General features: G+C 35.1%; 1 protein-coding gene across 1 annotated transcript in view; it reads left to right on the forward strand.

Annotated features, from left to right (window-relative positions):
* NECAB1 (N-terminal EF-hand calcium binding protein 1) overlaps positions 1-18,413 on the forward strand; it is a 167,520-nt gene that overhangs the window by 110,444 nt on the left and 38,663 nt on the right. The window contains exon 6 of the mRNA XM_004047289.5: positions 16,802-16,938. Within this exon, the coding sequence (XP_004047337.3) occupies positions 16,802-16,938 (137 nt within the window). The remainder of the gene's footprint in view (positions 1-16,801; positions 16,939-18,413) is intronic.

Consider the following 18,413-nt stretch of genomic DNA (forward strand, 5'->3'; position numbering starts at 1 on the left):
AGGTACAGGATTCTTTATCTGTTGCCATGGCAAAGGAGCAAAATCTAAGCCCCTGATTAAAATGAATGCTTTTGTAAGAAATAATCAAGATCCCTGTCAGGGTTTCATCATGCTCTTATACTCTTTGTCATTTTTTATATGACCCCAAGCCTGGGGCTCAAAGTGCCTACTTGGAATTTCTTTTTGTTGTTTGTATAATAACTGAATTAGTTTTGCTCCAGCAGTTTCTTGATGATTTTTCAGTAAGATAAAGGTACTTTAATCAGTCTAAATACTTGAACATTTTTATTTCAGTGGTAAAAAATAGACTGAGGCAGAGTGAAGTTATAAATTAGAATCTAAAAATTTACCCTTCAACATTAATATTTTTTAGTGCTCCAATATAAAACACAGAAAACCTATCTCAAATATAAAAGAGGAATATAAAATTATTAATTAAATAACTGGCAGCCTGGAGATATTCATTCCAGCATAGGCTTTGATGAATCTTTTCCTGAAGGCAGTTAAACCTTTTTGAGAAAAACCTTCTGAGGCTGATATGATTTAAGTCTCTCTGTTAAAAAAAAAAAAAATTGGTGTTTATAAATTATGCTGCCTTTTTGCTACTCTCAGCTTAAATAGAAATTCAGCTGCAATTTAGATGATGTTTCCTTTCCTTTTTTAATTGCTGGTTTTCAGCTCTGAAAAGCTTTCCTTCCAGCGGTGCCCTCAAGGGCACAGTTTTATATAATCAAGAGCCTTTGACCCTTGTAGCCTCATGAGACTAGAACCCACCGTTTCTCTCCAGGTATATTTAACACAGACCTGGGAACAATCGAAAAGCTTTTCGTGTTTTGTGCTTTAAACATCTTTTGATAAAAGGGTGCAGGAAAATGACACCAGTATTCTAGTCTAGCCGAAGAGAGCTATGTGGTCTTCAGCAAGTCTCCTTAATTTATCTGGGCTTCCTTTTGAAAATGAGGAATTTGTATTCAGTGGTTCCTTCTAGCTCTATGTCTTTGGTGGGTTTGCTGATTGCCTGTGAAATTTGTATAGTACGACCATTTGACCCTGAATTTTGTTTTTCACTTCAACAGACTATGTATACTCTGTTCTTGTCATTAATTGAATAGTATCGCTCTCTCACACTAACTTGAGCCTTGTAGTTGCACACATTTAATGAAGGAATGAGAATGTTCCTTCATTAGCAAACCCTATCTATATTTAGTGTTTGGCTAAAACCTCGTTTGCACTCTCTGTATTTGTGTGTGTGTGTGTGTGTGTGTGTGTTAATGTTACATAAGTATTTGTTGAAGCATTTTAATCTATACTGCAAAAGGATGTTTTATTTCCTTCTTTAATGTACTTTGCACAGTTATATTTACAAAGGAATATTCTATAAATAATAGAGGTACTAATCCACATATTTTATTCTTTCTCTTAAAAATAAGAAAAGCCTGTTTTTTGAAACTTCTCAGATTGTTCTGTTATGAAACATCACTACTGGCTGGGTGTGGTGGTTCACACCTGTAATCCCAGCACTTTGGGAGGCCGAGGAGGGTGGATCACTTGAGGTCAGGAGTTTGAGACCAGCCTGGACAACAGGGTGAAACCCTGCCTCTAGTAAAAATACAAAAATTAGCCAAGCACAATGGCACATGCCTGTAGTCCCAACTATTCGGGTGGCTGAGGTAGGAGAATCGCTTGAACCCAGGAGGCAGAAGTTGCAGTGAGCCAAGATCCACTGCCACCGCACTCCAGCCTGGGAGACAGAGTGAGACTCTAAAAAAACAAACGAACAAACAATTATTACTATTAAGTTACATATGTAGAAAAGGAGTCAATTGAATTACGTTGTACTTACTAATGCAAAGGGGCTCTCTGTCTCTCTTCATGTGTGTATAACACACACATAAATTATATATATAATGTACCTGTACACACATTTTACAGTTTATATTCTATAAATGTTCAAGTTTATCAATAGTTAAATATAAATTAAATTGACAATAAAATATACTTCTATCAATTAAAAATGTTTAAAATAATAATGCCAATTGTTCAAAAACACAGGAAAATGAAGACTCTTAAACATGATAATGGGACTTTAAATTAGTACTACCTGTAGGAGGGCAAACTTAGTGACCTTCTACATGTAGGAGGGCAAATGTGAGAAAATGTGAGAAAATGTGAGAAAATTCACATTTTCAATTTAGGTATTATTCTACCTAGTAATTTCATTTCTAGAACATTAACTCGGAAATAATTTAGTATGTATACAAGGAATATTCACCATATAAATGTTTATACTAAGAAAAATTAGACAACTATCTTTAGTTTATATTCAACAATATGAAATTGATGAATAAATTATAAATATAAAATATACTATTTGGCTATTAAAAAACTATATCATATATGAATATAATTGACATGGAAAGATGCATGTATTTTTATGTGCAAATAACTGATTTAAAATGTACATGTAGTTGGTTTTGAAAAAACTATATATTATAGATATTTCAATAGCTTTATTGAGTTATAATTTATATACCATAAAATTAACCAAGTGTAAGCATACAATTAAATATTTTTATTAAATTGATAGAGTTATACAACGACCACTGCAATCCCATTTTAGAACAATTTTTTAAAAATATTTTATGTTGCCAATCTGTATTTTCTAATTTATAACATTGCTACTTCAAAAGTGAAAGTTATTTATATTTTTAATTTAAAATTTTCATACAGCTTTATCTGCAGAAAAAACATGTCACATATCTTTTCAACCACTTTAGTCTGTAATTATAGGTTTGTTATAATAAAAGTCAGTAGAGTTTTAAGGTAGTTACTAAAACCAGTTGCTTTTTATTTGTTAATTTTTTCTATGGATCAATGATTACTTACTCATGCACAAAAAAGTCAAAACTTACCTGTTAGCTATCTGACTTTAGGCAGATTACTTTATCTCTTATGACAAGTTTGGGAGGTCCAAATAAATGAATACATAGAAAATACTTCGCAACTTCTGTTTACAGCAGTTTGGGGGAAGAGATTTTTTCAACAATTCTGTTGCTGAAACAAACTAAAAATAATGGATAGAATATATTTTTACATTTCTGAAATGTATCCAAGCCCTGGCAAGAAAGCAAAGACTTCTCAGAGGCCAAAATCTAAGTGAGAGAGGGAACACAAAGAAATAAGCAGTCGGAAGCGGCTTTAACTCATTGACCTTACATTTCAGTTTTGAAGACTTTCAGCACTGGGGCAAGAGAAAGCATAGCCACCAGCACCCCACAAGGTAAGGATTCTGATAACAACCTTCTGCAAAAACTTGGAACCCAAAAGCCTTTACTGTTCCTCGAAAGGAAAGTTACCCCTAGTGATCCAGGGCACCAAATAAACAAAGGGGGAAAGAAGTCTGCCCTGAGAATTTACAATTGCAAGTCAGCCCTCATGTAAATGTGCAGGTCAAATCAATTTCCTGGGTGGAGGGGAAAGCCTCAAGCCAAGAATTTAATTTAAAATTATTCCAAGATGATGGTGCCCCCAGATACTGGACAAAAGCAAAATCAAATTCTCTCTTAATCTAGATCTGGTCAAATTTCCACAGATTAATCCTGCAAGGAATATGTACTGAAAGCAAAAAAAAAAAAAAATCTCAAAACACACTTCAGACAGTATTAAAAGACTTTATATATTGAAATCATCAGCTAAATAATAAGTATGTTAATGTATTTATATAAATATATGTGGGATTAAAAATAGGAGAAATGAGCAAGATATAAAAAAGACAAAACGAATTTGAGAAAGCACAAAAAGATTTGCTAAACATTTAAAAAATACAATAATTGAAATGAAAACATCAGGAAACCAGTTTTACAGTAGATTAAATAGAGTAGAAAAGAGAATTAGTGAACTAGAGGACACAACTGAAGATACCACAGAGAATGTGACTTAGAGAGACAAAGATCTAGAAAATAGAAAAGAAGTTAAGAGACCTAGAAGATTGAGTAGGAAGGTCCAATATACCTCTAATCAAATTTCCAAAAGAATTAATGAGAAAATTAGCAGAGAAGACAAATAATTAAAAAATTGTATATCTATAAACCAACAATAGTTAGAATATGTATAGAAACCTAATTTATGATGGATCTGGCAAAAATGTATAGAAATCTTACTTGTGAAAGAGCTGACATGACATATCAGTGCCAAAAAAATACTGGACTGTTCAATAAATGGTGCTAGAAAAATGACTTATCTATATGAAAACAAAAGAGTTAAATTCTGAATCCATACACAAAAATCAATCCCAGTTTAAGACTTACATGTGTAAACATTTTAGTACAGAAGAAAATAGTTTAATGACTAGAGTAAGAAGGATTTCTTAAACAAGATGCAAAATATAAACTATACCTTTAGAACATAGTATGGCATAACTTTCACTTTATTAAGTTGTATATCAAAAGACAGCACTTACAAATTGAAAAAACAAACAAACCAAGAGAATTTGCAAAACTTAACTACCAAGGGCTGGTGTTAAAAACATTTAAACAAATGCTATAAATCAATAAGGAAAAATTAGAATACATAATAGCAAATGATTTGGCAAAATACAGGAACAGGAACTTCAAAAAGAAGCCAGGGAAAGTCCAACATAGCTATGAAGAATTACTGAAACTCTTGTTTGCAGAGAGTTGTAATGTGCAGTGTTAGGCAATTGTGACTTATCTTAAGCCAAGTTAGTGCAGTGGTTCAAGAGGTCTGTGCAGATAATTTAGCACTTGTACCCTAGAGTTTAAGTGTCTGGTGGAAGACAGAAGAGCAAGGCTGCACAGTTAATAGCCACAGGTTCATAGGCAGTTGGAACAAGGATTCATACATATTGTTTTAGCTGTGGATTTCAAGAACGGAGAGAAAGAAAAAAAATTGCAGATTAATTGTTCTATTATTTTCTAAGGTTTTACTATATTGCATCTGGGTGCTAATTTCATCTGTGCTGCTGGGCATCTGCTGTGATTTCTGACTCTGAAGAGTCATACCTTTGTTTAATACTGCAAAATTATCAGCAATTGTCTCTTTTCTGTTCTCTTCGTTCTCCTCTTAGAACTCCTTATATGTAAGTTAAATACTCTCGTTCTCTTCTCTGTCACTTCTATTTCATATTGTTCATCTCTCTGCTTCAGTTTGGATAATTACTTCAGATTAATATTCTAGTTCCTAATTATTCTTCATCTGTATCTAATCTATTTCACATATCCATTGGATGTTTATTTTTTGGAAGTTCTTACTGCCTCTTTTGAAACCTGCCCAGTTTCTTCCATTAGTCTCTCACTCCTTTCTCCTGCTTTTCATTACCCTTTTTATGTCTTTGAACATTTGAAGCATATTACCGCTGACTCTTTTTTATGATACTTTTTTTCTTTGTGTGATATGGATATGTGCGGATAGATTGGCATTTTTCCACTATTAGTTTATACTTGGCTGATTAAATCATTGGGGATTTGATGTATTTCTTTACGGAGAATATGTTTTTGTTTATGCCAGCTGCCTCAAGATACTACCAATACAGAACTGAGGTGAGTTAATCTCTCAGTTTTGGGCTTCCCTGAATATGCAGGTATAGGAGTTCGAACCTCAGACTGCTGAGTGGACTGAATCTTGATTTTAGGTTTTCAGGAGAGAGTTTTGCACCCAGAGTTAAGACTGAGAAAACTTATTTGTCATCTTCCTTTGTTCACGCGTAGAGTTTTTTTTCCAGCTCTCTTTTAGTAAAAATGTGGTCCTTTGAGTGTTCCAGCTTCAACCCCCTACCTTGACTCATCCTCTGTTCTTCCAAAAGTTGTTAAAATCTGGAACTTAAGAGTCTCCAGTTGAAGAAAATGCCTGCAGTAGAGCAAGGCCTTCAATGCAACATTACTGTCAGTCTCTTTGTCTCCTGTTCATTGTTGACAATCTTGGTTTTCTCTTATGTTCTTAGAAGCTTTGCTGTACATTCAAATAATATTTGCCACACTTTACCTTTTATAGTGCATTCTATAGATGGAGTATTTTAGGATATTTAACTAATCCTAATGCCAAAATTGGAACTTTCAGAAATTTTCTTTAATGTAAATATTACCTTCCAATTTATCAATAAGACATTCAGAACTAATTTTAAGTAGTCTGTTAGTCATCTAGAAACCTTTTTTAGAAAGGAGTATGCAGGTAGATTTGAATAATCCACCTTTTCCTTACATATGATATACATATATATATATATCTTCTCACTTTATTGCTCTGGCTGGAGTGCAGTGGTACAAACATGGCTCACTGCAGCCTCGACCTCCTGGACTCAAGCGATCATCCCATCTCAGCCTCCTGAGTAGCTGGGACCACAGGCACATGCCACCATGCCTGGCTAATTTCCCATATCATATATATTTTTAATAATGAAAATTTGAGGGTCTTTACTTCTTATAATCCACCCAATTTTGTGTGTGTGTGTGTGTGTGTGTGTGTGTGTGTGTGTGTGTGAGAGAGAGAGAGAGAGAGAGAGAGAGAGAGAGAATTAGTAGACTGCATTGTTTTAGCTAGCTAATATTATGAACTCTTGGCTTATTTTTCCGGATGACCATTAAAATTCCGGTTAGCTTCTGAGCCTGTCTAGATACTCCTAAAATGCCAGGAGACCTTGACACAAACTCAGTGTTAAGAAAGGCAAGCCCAGGCTATGATTTCAGGCTATAGCCAGTCTCTTATGTTACCCAGTCATTTTCTTGAACATGTGTGAGAAATAGTGCTGTCTTTCAATCCTGATTTCTAAATGTGGGATATAGAACACAATAAAGTTACAGGTACAGACAGATCATCCACACCCCTTGCTTTCAGTCACGGGCCATATTGAAATGTAATAAAAAATACAATATATTTCACTATTTCTAGGATACATATGTTTCCTTTTTCTGACAGCTATGAAATTGGGATATGTCTATCAATTGATGGTGCATAAAAGTTAACTGGTGATATTATTTCCTTGTGGTGTATAAAATACCAAAATAGTGGTGCATCTTATAATTAATGGCACTTTATATTTGATGAAGTACAGTATTTTGGTTTTTAAATCCCACTGGAAAAAAAAGTCTTACCTGTTTGTTATTCTGAGCAAGTTATCTATTCCCAAAGGTTATTTTTTCCCGAATAAAAAATTACCAGAATATTTTGGTATTCTTTCATAGTGAGCCACAAGGGAAAGTTAAATCCAGAAATGTGTCAGTTTTCACATATTTATAAACTACTATTTTCCATACACTATGCTGTTTAGAAATGCTCATAATATTTTAATGTTCAATTATTCTTCTGTCACAAAATTTGTTTAGATCAAAAGCAAGGATAATTCACCTTTGAAAGCAGAGAGATCATATATGATATTTTGAAAAATGTATTTGTGTCTGACAAATTTAGTAACTTAGGCCTATTAACTCAACGTATTATAGGACTGTGGTTAAAATGGAACTATCCATCTGACACATATACTGTTTAGGAATAGTAACATTACAAATGAGTGTTATCCTTTGAGTATCATTTATGTCAACTTTGTCTCATGTGTATTCCACAAGCTTAAAAATGATATTCAAAGAAAAGTGTGTGAGCAATAAGGTGGAAAGCAGTGTATTTATGGGGAAGAAATTTTGGTGATATTTTATCATCAATATCAACAAACATAAATTGAATCCAATTTATGTACGCATAGTTCTGTGCTCTTCATACTTAAAAACGTAACATTTGGTTCTACGTTACACTCCAGAAAAATGCATGCTAGCAGTTGAGAAGATGGCATATAAGAGGTGACAAAAATTACTAATTTGGAACTGTTTACAGATTTTCTTGCCCTACTGCCTGCCAAAGAGTCCTGTATTTTACAGCCCCTATCTGTCTACTCCACAGCTCCTCAAACATATGAATATAGTATATTTCTACTAGACTGGTTCCTACACATACCTTAACCTTTTTATTGTAAAACAAAACAAAAAGGAAAGCCACACAAATCAAATGTAGAACTTCATGATCATAAGGCAAACACTCTTGAATCCATCACCAAGATTTTAGAAACCTGACCTACCAGTTACCCCAGAAGTCTTTCCACATGCTCTGTCCCAATTATGATTCCTCCTTCCCCTGAAAATAACTACCAATGGATCCTTCTAGTAGTCACTTCCTTGTGTTTTATTATGGTTTTATTACACAGATTTTCATTCCCAGAAACTGTAGTTAAATTGTACTCGTTTTCTCTGTATTGCATTTCTTTTAATTTATAGGCTATCTTGCAATCACTTTTATTTATATATTTTTACAGTTTATCCGTTACAGAGCCCAGAGAGGTGCTTATGCTCATGGTTTAGGCTTTACTGATTGCCAATCATGGTACAAGTAAGCACGTTCTTCTGAACTCTATCTTTGCTAGAAATTGTCAGCTAAATCCAGAGGCTAATTTGACAACACTATAGTGGATAGTGTGTTCTCCTGTCAAGGATCACATCTTTTAGTTGTTTTTATTTTTTAGGTTGGCAGCCTTTGATACTCAGTGACTGAAATAGTGATCAGCAAACTCCAGCCATTGGCCAAATTCTGCCAGTCATATATTTTATATGGTCTATGAACATAGTCCAACTAATTCAGTATTATCTGTGGCTGCTTTCATGTGATCTCTTGTTCACAAAGTCTAAAATATTTACTGTCTAGGCCTCTACAAAAAAAAAAAAAAATGTTGCCTGGATCTGGTCTAGATCACCAGTATTTATGTTGAAGTCTCCCTGGTTGTTTTGGTTGTCTGCAGCTCATTTTCTAAGATTCCTGAGGAAGGGCTCACAAGAACAATACTACCTGAGTTTTAGCATGTTCACAATTTTCGGGGACCATTTATACTTAAAAGACAATTTTTCCTGATACAAAATTCTTGGCTCTATTTTAAATATCTTAAAATATGTTACTACATTTTTTTCTGGAATAAAAGTGTTGGTTTTGGAAAACCTTGTGGTAATCTAGATTTTATTTTGTTTTGTTTTTTACCCCATAAGTCGTTTGCTCTATATGTCTCCATGCATGAAGAATTCTTGCTTTGTCTTTTAAAGTCCAGCAATTTTACGAAAATATGTCTTGATGTGTTTGTTCTGAGTCGATATTCTCATACATATGGCATACTTTCAGTGTTTAATATCAAATCGTTTTATTTTAGGAAAACATTCTTGAATAATAGTTTCTAGTGTTATTTTCCTTTGTTAGTTTCTATACTTCCTTAGAAATTCTATTATCAGTATATTGTATATTCTTTGTATATTCAACATTTGTCACTTCCTCTCAAATCCCTTTTGTTTTCTTTGTTATTTTTGATTTTAAAAGCTTTCTTTCCTTTCATTTTCTCTTATTAAGGTATTACATGTAAAGTTTATTTGTTTTTATGTTCCTTCTAATTTTGACTTAATTTGGGAAATAATACTTTTCTTCCATTACTAATTCTCTTCTAAATCCTATCATTTCATTTCTGAGTTACTCTAACTCTGATTTATGTTTTTGTTCATTTCTTGAAATCTTTTTCTTAATATCTTCTAGCTTATTTTTAAATACTTGGTTGCACTTGGGTCTGTTTTGTCGCCTTGTCTTTCTGGCATGCTTTCATTGTCTGCAGGGATGTTATTGTGCTTCTTATTTTTCTTTTTCTTATTATAACCTTGCATAGGATTTGACCTTAATAATTTTTTGCTGCTTTTAAGAATTCAGTTTTCCTGAATTTTTTCAAAGGAAGTTGTGTTCAAAATTGTTTTTCTAACTTCACAGGGCTTCCTCTTAAGTGGTTTGTCTTATAGTACTGAAAAAATAAGGCAGATTTCTTCCAAGGCTTTCTGGCTCTGTTTCTCTCCCCAACTTTTTATCTGAATCTCCCTTTTTATTTCTTGTCTCTGTGACCATCCCTCTCAATTTTGAGTCCACTCCTAGCTAATTCCTCAGTGTGGGTCCCTCCTGACATAGCCTTTGGAGTGACTGATTTTAAGAGTTCACAGGGGCTACACAGTTCCAATCCCTTTAGGCCTTACTAAGATTTTTGTGCTCTCTCATTTTTGTACTCAACCACTTTTGGATAAAATGACTGCCAGTTTCAGTTGCTATTCTCAAATTAGCCATTGTTATTCTAGTGAACATTTGTTGGCTACTTTGGAGTTCTCTTGCTCTCAGGTTTGTCTCATAACCCGTTGTGTTCCTTTGTTTCTGCCTACACATCCAGCAACACCATGCAATGCACCTCTTGTGGCTGTCAGTGATTTTGTCCTTACCCACCTGCAATTGTAGGTTGATGATGACACCTTGTCATCTAGTTTTGTTGCATTCATTGTCTATTGGAGCTTTTTGTTGTTGCTGTTTTCTAGTTGTTTGCTCTGTTTTTATGTGAAGATTCCAAGGGTTTTATAAACTATGCCACCAACATGGCCATCTTCCCCAAATCCTCCTGTTACTATTTTGTGGTTTCTACACAACTGTGATACAGAACAAGAACTGGGCCTAGATGAGTAAAACCAGACTCATACAAATTTGAAGAGAAAGGAAGAAATCTTAGCCAATATACATATAAAGATATAGGAGAGAAAGGAAGAAAGAGGAGTAAAATCAAAGACTAAGAAAGAATTTTGGAAAGATTCTAGAAAACAAGATGTTCTATAGGAGGATATGGCTCATAGAATTCAGAGGAGATAGAGGGGAATGCAAGAAGTACTGTTTATAAATTGTATCTAATTTAGTATATCTAATTTACTAATTTACTATACTTGAGGAGAATCAAGTCAAGAATGGAAAAATTTTTGATAAATTTTGCACTTGAACTCTACATATTAAACTTGACACTCCTCAAACACCAAATTCCATGGATCACAGCTTCAATCTGGTAACAAGTATGTATATAAAAGGTGTACATTTTTGAATAAGCAAGGTAGCAGATATGCAGTAGAAAATATGTGTCAAAAATAACTCAGGAAAATTAATACTTGTGGAGAGCCTGCTATGTGCCAAACACTAGCTACATATTTGTCCTAGCAATAATTCTGAGGTGAAGTATTATCAGGGCAAACAAACCCAGGTCTTGTGAAGTTTGAGCCAATGATCTGTCCATTACACTTTATAATATCCTTTCTCCAATGGGTTAATAGCAATAATGAGCATTTATCAAAAATTATGAGCTAGACACCCTACTGTGTGTGCCACATGCTGTATTTAATTTTAATACTCGCAACAAACTTATGATAACTATTCTTATCCATAGTTAAGGAAATAGGGATTTAAAAAGGTTGAATACTTTCCAAAGTTCACACAGCTGTCAAGTGACACAAACACAGAACGTAAGTGTGACTGTCTTCAGAGCCAGCTTCTTAACCACTACATTATGTTATTAGACACCTATGAATGTGACCTGGGTCCTCATCTAGTAGTTAATCTCAGATTTGGGCTGACTCTCTAGATGTCCCCATCCTCATACCCATGTGCATTTTTCTAAAATTCCCAATGTTTGAAGAGGATTACTTCCCAGCAGAATGGGATTGTCCTTTAGGCAAAGACATCCAAGTAGTCTGATGTTCTTGTTAGGGTCTCCTGATATGAGACAGAGCAATAGGAGGAGCCAGAGGAAAGAATCCTACACAAAATAAGTTCTTGATGACTTTAAGATGAGCCCTTTAAAGTGGAGTTTGTCAACGTAAAGGTCTTAATATAATTCATCTCTAAAGTATCAACTTATTTCAACCTACAGAATATCTGGTTAAGATAGGGCTCAGAATTTATTTCAATTTATTAATTGTTTAATAATATTTAATCCAAAATTATAATTTTGTCTCCTCTTTCACTAATCTGAGAATCTATCATTTCCTTAATCCTTGGGAATCTGTAGTCTGAAATTATTTTGATATCTTGTTTTGCCATCTAAGGTTTGCAAAGACTAGCTGGAATTAACCTCTGTCCATTATCAGGACAAGTAAGAGCCAGTTCTTTATTTTTGTATTTTTATAAGGCTTAAATTTGATATAGTGGTCTCCCAGTTCGGAAAAAAAAAAATGTGCCATTTAAAATAAAAGCCTGAGAATATTTAAAAGAAGTGGGACATAGATAATGTGTGTAACCCACTTAGTATTTTAAAAAGTAATAATTGTGGATAGAGTAGAAAAGAGCAAAAGACAACCTTATCTTTGTAAACTTATTTTTTTTTTCTGTTATAGAAGCTGCTGCAGATGTCTTACACAAGAATGGCGAGAGCTGCAGGGAGTTAATCCAAAAGACAGTCAGAAGCAGTGCCCCTTGCTAAATGTGATTGTTAGCTGACCTCATAAACAAGAATACACTAACCCTAGATGTCACTGACTTGATTGATTTTCAAACAGGGAAGACTGATGCTCTGATTTTCCTAATTAACTCAGATGATTCCATCAACCTGATGGGCAGAGCTTGCTTACTGAGAAATGATGTGAAAATTAAGATGCACAGCAGTTTTCTAAGAAACCTGATTCAAAGCACTATGCTTCCAATGCTAGGATTTTTACTCAAATGAATTCTAGCCCTGTTCCAGCTCCACCAAAGGAAATGTGTAGATTGAAATGTTTACATTTTGGCTTTCCGCAGACAAAAATGGAGGTATTAATACTACTTTCTTGACAATTTCCACTTAATGATTTGTGTAACTAATAATTATCAGTGACACAAATGAACATTATTAGGATCTGAGAAGTATAACGTTAGCTTTTACTTTTCCATATCTTTTCTGATAGACACGGAGGATTAAACTGCGTGTGAAAGAAAAAAGAAGCAAAATCTGAATAATGAGTATAATCTGTACATTTTTAAACTACTTTATTTTGTCTGTAGGAGTTCTTTCTGCCAGTCTCTCAAATACAGGTTTTGCTCAAAGGAACGCATGCCTTATGCCAACATACCAGTCTTTTGGGGAATTAGGAATGCAAAAAATCTCTTTTTGTACCTTCGCTACCAACACATTTGCTGAGAATTAAAAGGGCCAGGCTTTGACATTTTCCAGCTTGTTATCTATTTAATTTTCCATCTGCTTCTTTTGCCACTGCCTTCCAAAGGAACATCTGCTGCATATCTGAGAAAAGGGAAGGAAGATTGGATCTGTGCCACCCGGGTCTGCAGTCTCAAACCTTGAGATCCAGAATAAGGGAAGGGAAGGAGACTAACAAATGGTCCAGAAAATAAAATGAGGACAAACAGTCTGTTAGAACAAAGCTGTATTTTTCTTTATTGCAGAGCCCACATGACTGGGCAAGTCGGGTGGCAACGTCTACAACCAGCAAGGGCTGGATGCAGGAGGAGGCAGGTGGTGACCAGCCAGTGGCAAGAGCACTTCCCAGAGCTTGGACACTCCCTCTGGTGCCTGACTCTCCATGTGGGACCCAGTTTCTCACACATTTCTTAAGCATTTATGGGGCAGCTGCTATGAGGCAATTTTGTTCTGAGTACTCTGGAGGCAGAGATGAATAAGACATAATCCCTGTGCTTAAAGAGCTAGCCTAAAATGGGGAAGATAGACAAATGAACAACAGATCACAATATCACAATGAAAAATTCTATATCCTATGAAAAATTCTATATCCTAGGTAGGGAAGAAATGTCACAAAAATACATAGAAGTGGAAAGATGTATTCCTAATCCTATGAAGAGAAGTGGTGGTTCAAGGAGAGGAACATCTGTACAGAGACAGTGTTACAAGCTGAGTCTGGAAGGATAAGTAGGAATATTAGAAAACAAGGGTTTTTTTCTCCTTATCAATGAGGGGTAGTATAAAACAGCAAACCTTCATAATTGACTCAAAAAACTTAATCCTCCAAACCTTAAACCCACCCACCACCCCTCTCAATGTCAAGGCATCAACATTTATATCAAAGAAATGTATCAACCAACTGGGTTCTGCCACTTTTCAATGTTACCTACAGAGTCACTAGTAAGGTTATCAAACTCTCATCAGAGTGAGATAAGAGGGTTAGCCTAATCATAACTTTCTGATTTGCTATGGTGGAGCAATGATGAGTGGCCAGTTGTCTGACTTTAACTTTTCTTAATTATCTAACTTTAACATCATCAAAATATTTGTATGTAAGATCACAATAGCAAATGCAATAAATTCTTAGAGTTAGGAGTGTATCTGCAAACCATCAGGTATGAATGAACCTCTACTCCACCATAAGGGATACAGAAATAAAAGACATGACCTTTCTGTCAAAGAAGCTGAAACCTAATTGCAATGACTGGAAAGTTTAAAATGACTAACTATAATTTTTTAATCTCTTTTCTATAATTCTGACATGGCAAATATTTAACATTTAAATGAGAAAAGAGTAAGGATAATGCTATGCTTTATTGCTCAGTAAATGTTTGCTTTCTTCATTTTTCAATGCAGTCTACAAATAAGTATAAAACTTTTTATCATTTGCTTTATATTAGTCATAGTATATAGTGAGATGCAAAAATAGTTGGTATAATCCCTGACTTTGCAATTATATTTTATCTTCATTTTAATAAATTTTATTTTTTAAAATATCCATTGGTGATATGGAAATAACTGTGGGAAAAGACTCAAACACACCTTTTTTTCTATCATCACATTTTCTTTCAACCTCAAAGAAAAGCCTTCCTCAATTTTAAAAACTCATTCAGAGAGAATTTTTTGAAGTTTTTTTTTAACCAATAAATAGCAAGCTATGAGATCAAATTAAATATTTGGAATATTTTTAGCTTGATTTAACTCACCCAAAACTCTTAAGATTATTATAAGCATGTAATGGTTATGTTTAGTTTATGGTTAGTTTCTTAAATGGAATTTAAAGACACTGCAATTTTTAATTTTTAAATAGGACTATTATATATGGTAGATGTATTGGTCAGGGTTCTCTAGAGGGACAGAACTAATAGGATAGATGTTTATATGAAGGGAGTTTATTAAGGATAATTGATTCACACCACACGATCACACAGTAAAGTCCCACATAGGCCGTCTGCAAGTTGAGAAGCAAGGAAGCCAGTGGTGGATCAGTCTGAGTCCCAAAACCTCAGAAGTAGGGAAGCCAACAGTCCAGCCTTCAGTCTGTGGCCAAAGGCCTGACAGCCCCTGGCAAACTACTGGTGTAAGTCCAAGAGTCCAAAAGCCAAAGAACTTGGAGTCTGATATTTGAGGGCAGAAAGCATCCAGCACAGAAGAAAGATGAAGGCCAGAAGACTCAGCAAGTCTGCTCTTCCATCTTCTCCTGCCTGCTTTATTCTAGCCACGCTGGCAGCTGTAGTAGTTGGTACCCATCCAGATTGAGGGTGGGTCTGCCCCTCCTATTCCACTGACTCAAATGTTAATCTCCTTTGGCAACTCCCTCACAGACACACCCAAGGACAATACTTTGCATCCCTCAATCCAATCAAGTTTACACTCAATATTAACCATCTCAGTAGATAAGAAAATTTCCTGTGTTGTTCACCTGTAATGAATGAGCTTAAAAAGAGGCTGATGATTGAAACTTTTTACTATTTCAAATTGAGAAAGAAATGAGATTTTCTATGCTATTACATTATTCTTCTATTAGAAAAACTTCCAAAGTAAACTATATCAGGAGGCCATAGTCCAATTCTTCCTAAATTAAAGTTGATAGAAGCACAGAATATTTTTGAGTTGGAATGTATGCCAGAGTTACTTAGTGATTTATAAGTGGGAAAACTGAGAACCAGGAAGGTTAGATACCTAAATCTTACTTGTTTGGGTTTATAACTATGCCCTAAGCTTCTTCAGCATATCAGGATCCGTGGTATTGTGTTATCACCCTCAGTCGTTTTGTGTTTTGTCTTTTCAGCCATAAAAAAATTTTGTTTAGGGACAGAGACAAATAAATCTTTTCCTTGGCTGAACTTGAATGTACCATTTCCACTCAAGATTCTAGAAAATCAGATTTCACTGGCTGGTCCCATGATCTGAAAGAGTGGCCCTGTCACCAATCTATTCCACACCAACCTGGTTTTTGTTGTTGGTTCTCCCTGAGACTTTAGGGAGACAAGCACAGCAGGTGGTACCATCCACAGCTCACCCATCTACCTTGAGTAAGCTTGGCAAGTACACTTATTCAGTCTGCAGTGACCTCTGCAGTGACCCTGGGGCTGTTTCAGTGAATGCTGCTTTTGTGGCTCAGGTGTTGTCCTAGAAGTTAATTGTCAATGAGCCTCAGGTAAAGTTACTGAAGGAAAGACATAAGCAGATTTAGTAAACAGTTTAAATATTCCAATCCTAACATTTTCTGAATTTTAAATAACTACACATAATTTTCTTTGTCTTCAGCATAATACGGATCAAGCATAATAAATACATCAGGAGTGAATTAAGCCAATTGCTGAAACATGGTTGCATTTTGTTGGTAATAGGGAAAATATATGATGGCGTGGTCAACATTCAAATGAGACATAGAACAAACCCTGAGTTAGTCACATTCTGATCTTTTTTTTCCCCCCCGGATATTTATTTTTTCTTTTCTACAGATTTCTATTTTGCAACTCTGCTGGTTTTGTCCTTTTTCTTAATCTTGAGGCAGGTATATTGGGAGGCAAGATATTCCAGTCATTTCTGCAGCTTTTTTATTCATCTCCTGGTGGGTGGATGAGAGCGATGCTGTAGCCTCCGGGGCTCAACAGATCTTTTCCCTTCTCTCCACCCTCTCTCTCTAGGATCAATCTGGGATTGATGGGTACATGGTAAAAGAAAAAATAAAATCCTGGGTATTTTTTTCTACCATACTTCTAATTGCATTTGTTTTGTCACCCTTAGGACTACCAAGAAGCCTCCAATTTGGAACAATTCGTAACTCGATTTTTATTGAAGGAAACCCTGAATCAGCTGCAGTCTCTCCAGAATTCCCTGGAATGTGCCATGGAAACTACTGAGGAGCAAACCCGTCAAGAAAGGCAATTTACTTGTTTTCATCTGATGTCTATTTAGTGACTCTATGTTCATGAAAAAACAATTGAGAGGCATTGTACTTACACTAGCAAAAACTAAAAAAGAGAATTGATATATTTAAAAAGAATGACAGTGACCTCCACTGGTTGCTTGCCTTATTATTTGCCTCTAAAAAGACCATTCTACTTTTTCTTTTACTGTCAGTCATTTAGTAAACTATATATATATATATATGTGTGCGTGTATATATATATGTGTATATATATACATATATGCGTGTGTGTGTATATATATATATATTTCTTTTTTTTTTGAGATGGAGTCTCACTTTGTCACCCAGGCTTGAGTGCAGTGGCACGATCTTGGCTCACTGCAAACTCTGCCTCCCGGGTTCAAGCAATTCTTGTGCCTTAGCCTCCCAAATAGGTGGGATTACAGGCACACACCACTACATCCAGCTAATTTATTGTATTTTTTAGAAGAGACGGGGTTTCACTATGTTGATCAGGCTGGTCTTGAACTCCTAACCTCAGGTGATCCGCCCATCTTGGCCTCCCAAAGTGCTGGGATTACAGGTGTGAGCCACTGAGCCCAGCTGAGTCAACAAATTTTAATTGAAAATTTAGTAGATGGAGAAGACTTTAAAGTATTATGAATAATATAAAGATACATTTAACATAATGTCAATCCTTAAGGAAGCCTAAGTCTATCATATAAATAAGACATGAACACAAAAACTATACTGCAAGGAACAAAGTGATAATAAATACCATAGAGAAGAGGAAATACATTGCCAATTGTTTTCAGAATATTAAAAGATTAAATATGGATAGAGGGATGGAAGGATGAGAAAGTCAATTTCATGGAGTTTCTCTATTTGAGCTTGTCTTGCAAAATCAAGAGATCAGTGAAAAAGCCTGGTGGGAAGACAAGACTTGAACTGGACCTGTAGGATGAATTTGAATGGCAGAATGAGTCTCTCTAGAGGGATCCGTCTCACCCACCTCATGTTACCCACCTCTCATCTGGCTCACTTCTCTTTGGTTGTCTGGTCACTGATTGGACAGTAATTTCTCTGGGAAGCCTTCACTGCTCATTCATACCTCCCACTTCACTACCGTGTATTCCTATAGTGCCCCCTATTTATATCTACTTATCTCAGCCCCTTCCTTGTTAATTTGGTGTAATTTTGAAAATGTGGAAATGACGGGAAAGACCCTTACAGACTACATGAACCTGGATATACTTGGGAGACCTGATAATTCAGTAAGCCTAATTATTTCAGGAAATGGAGAAAAGTGAATGATGGAAATTATTTCAAAATTCAATGCCACCAGTAGGTATCACTGAGAAAATAAGTAGTCATATTGCAATAGCTATATAAATAAAGGCACTAATGCTTAAGAGACACCTATACTAAAAATGTGTAGGGCACACATCAAGGTGATCCCAGCCAACAGTTGATATTTTTCTGAGTTGT

Source organism: Gorilla gorilla, chromosome 7 (assembly GCF_029281585.2).
Source record: "Gorilla gorilla gorilla isolate KB3781 chromosome 7, NHGRI_mGorGor1-v2.1_pri, whole genome shotgun sequence".
Classification (NCBI taxonomy): domain Eukaryota; kingdom Metazoa; phylum Chordata; class Mammalia; order Primates; family Hominidae; genus Gorilla; species Gorilla gorilla.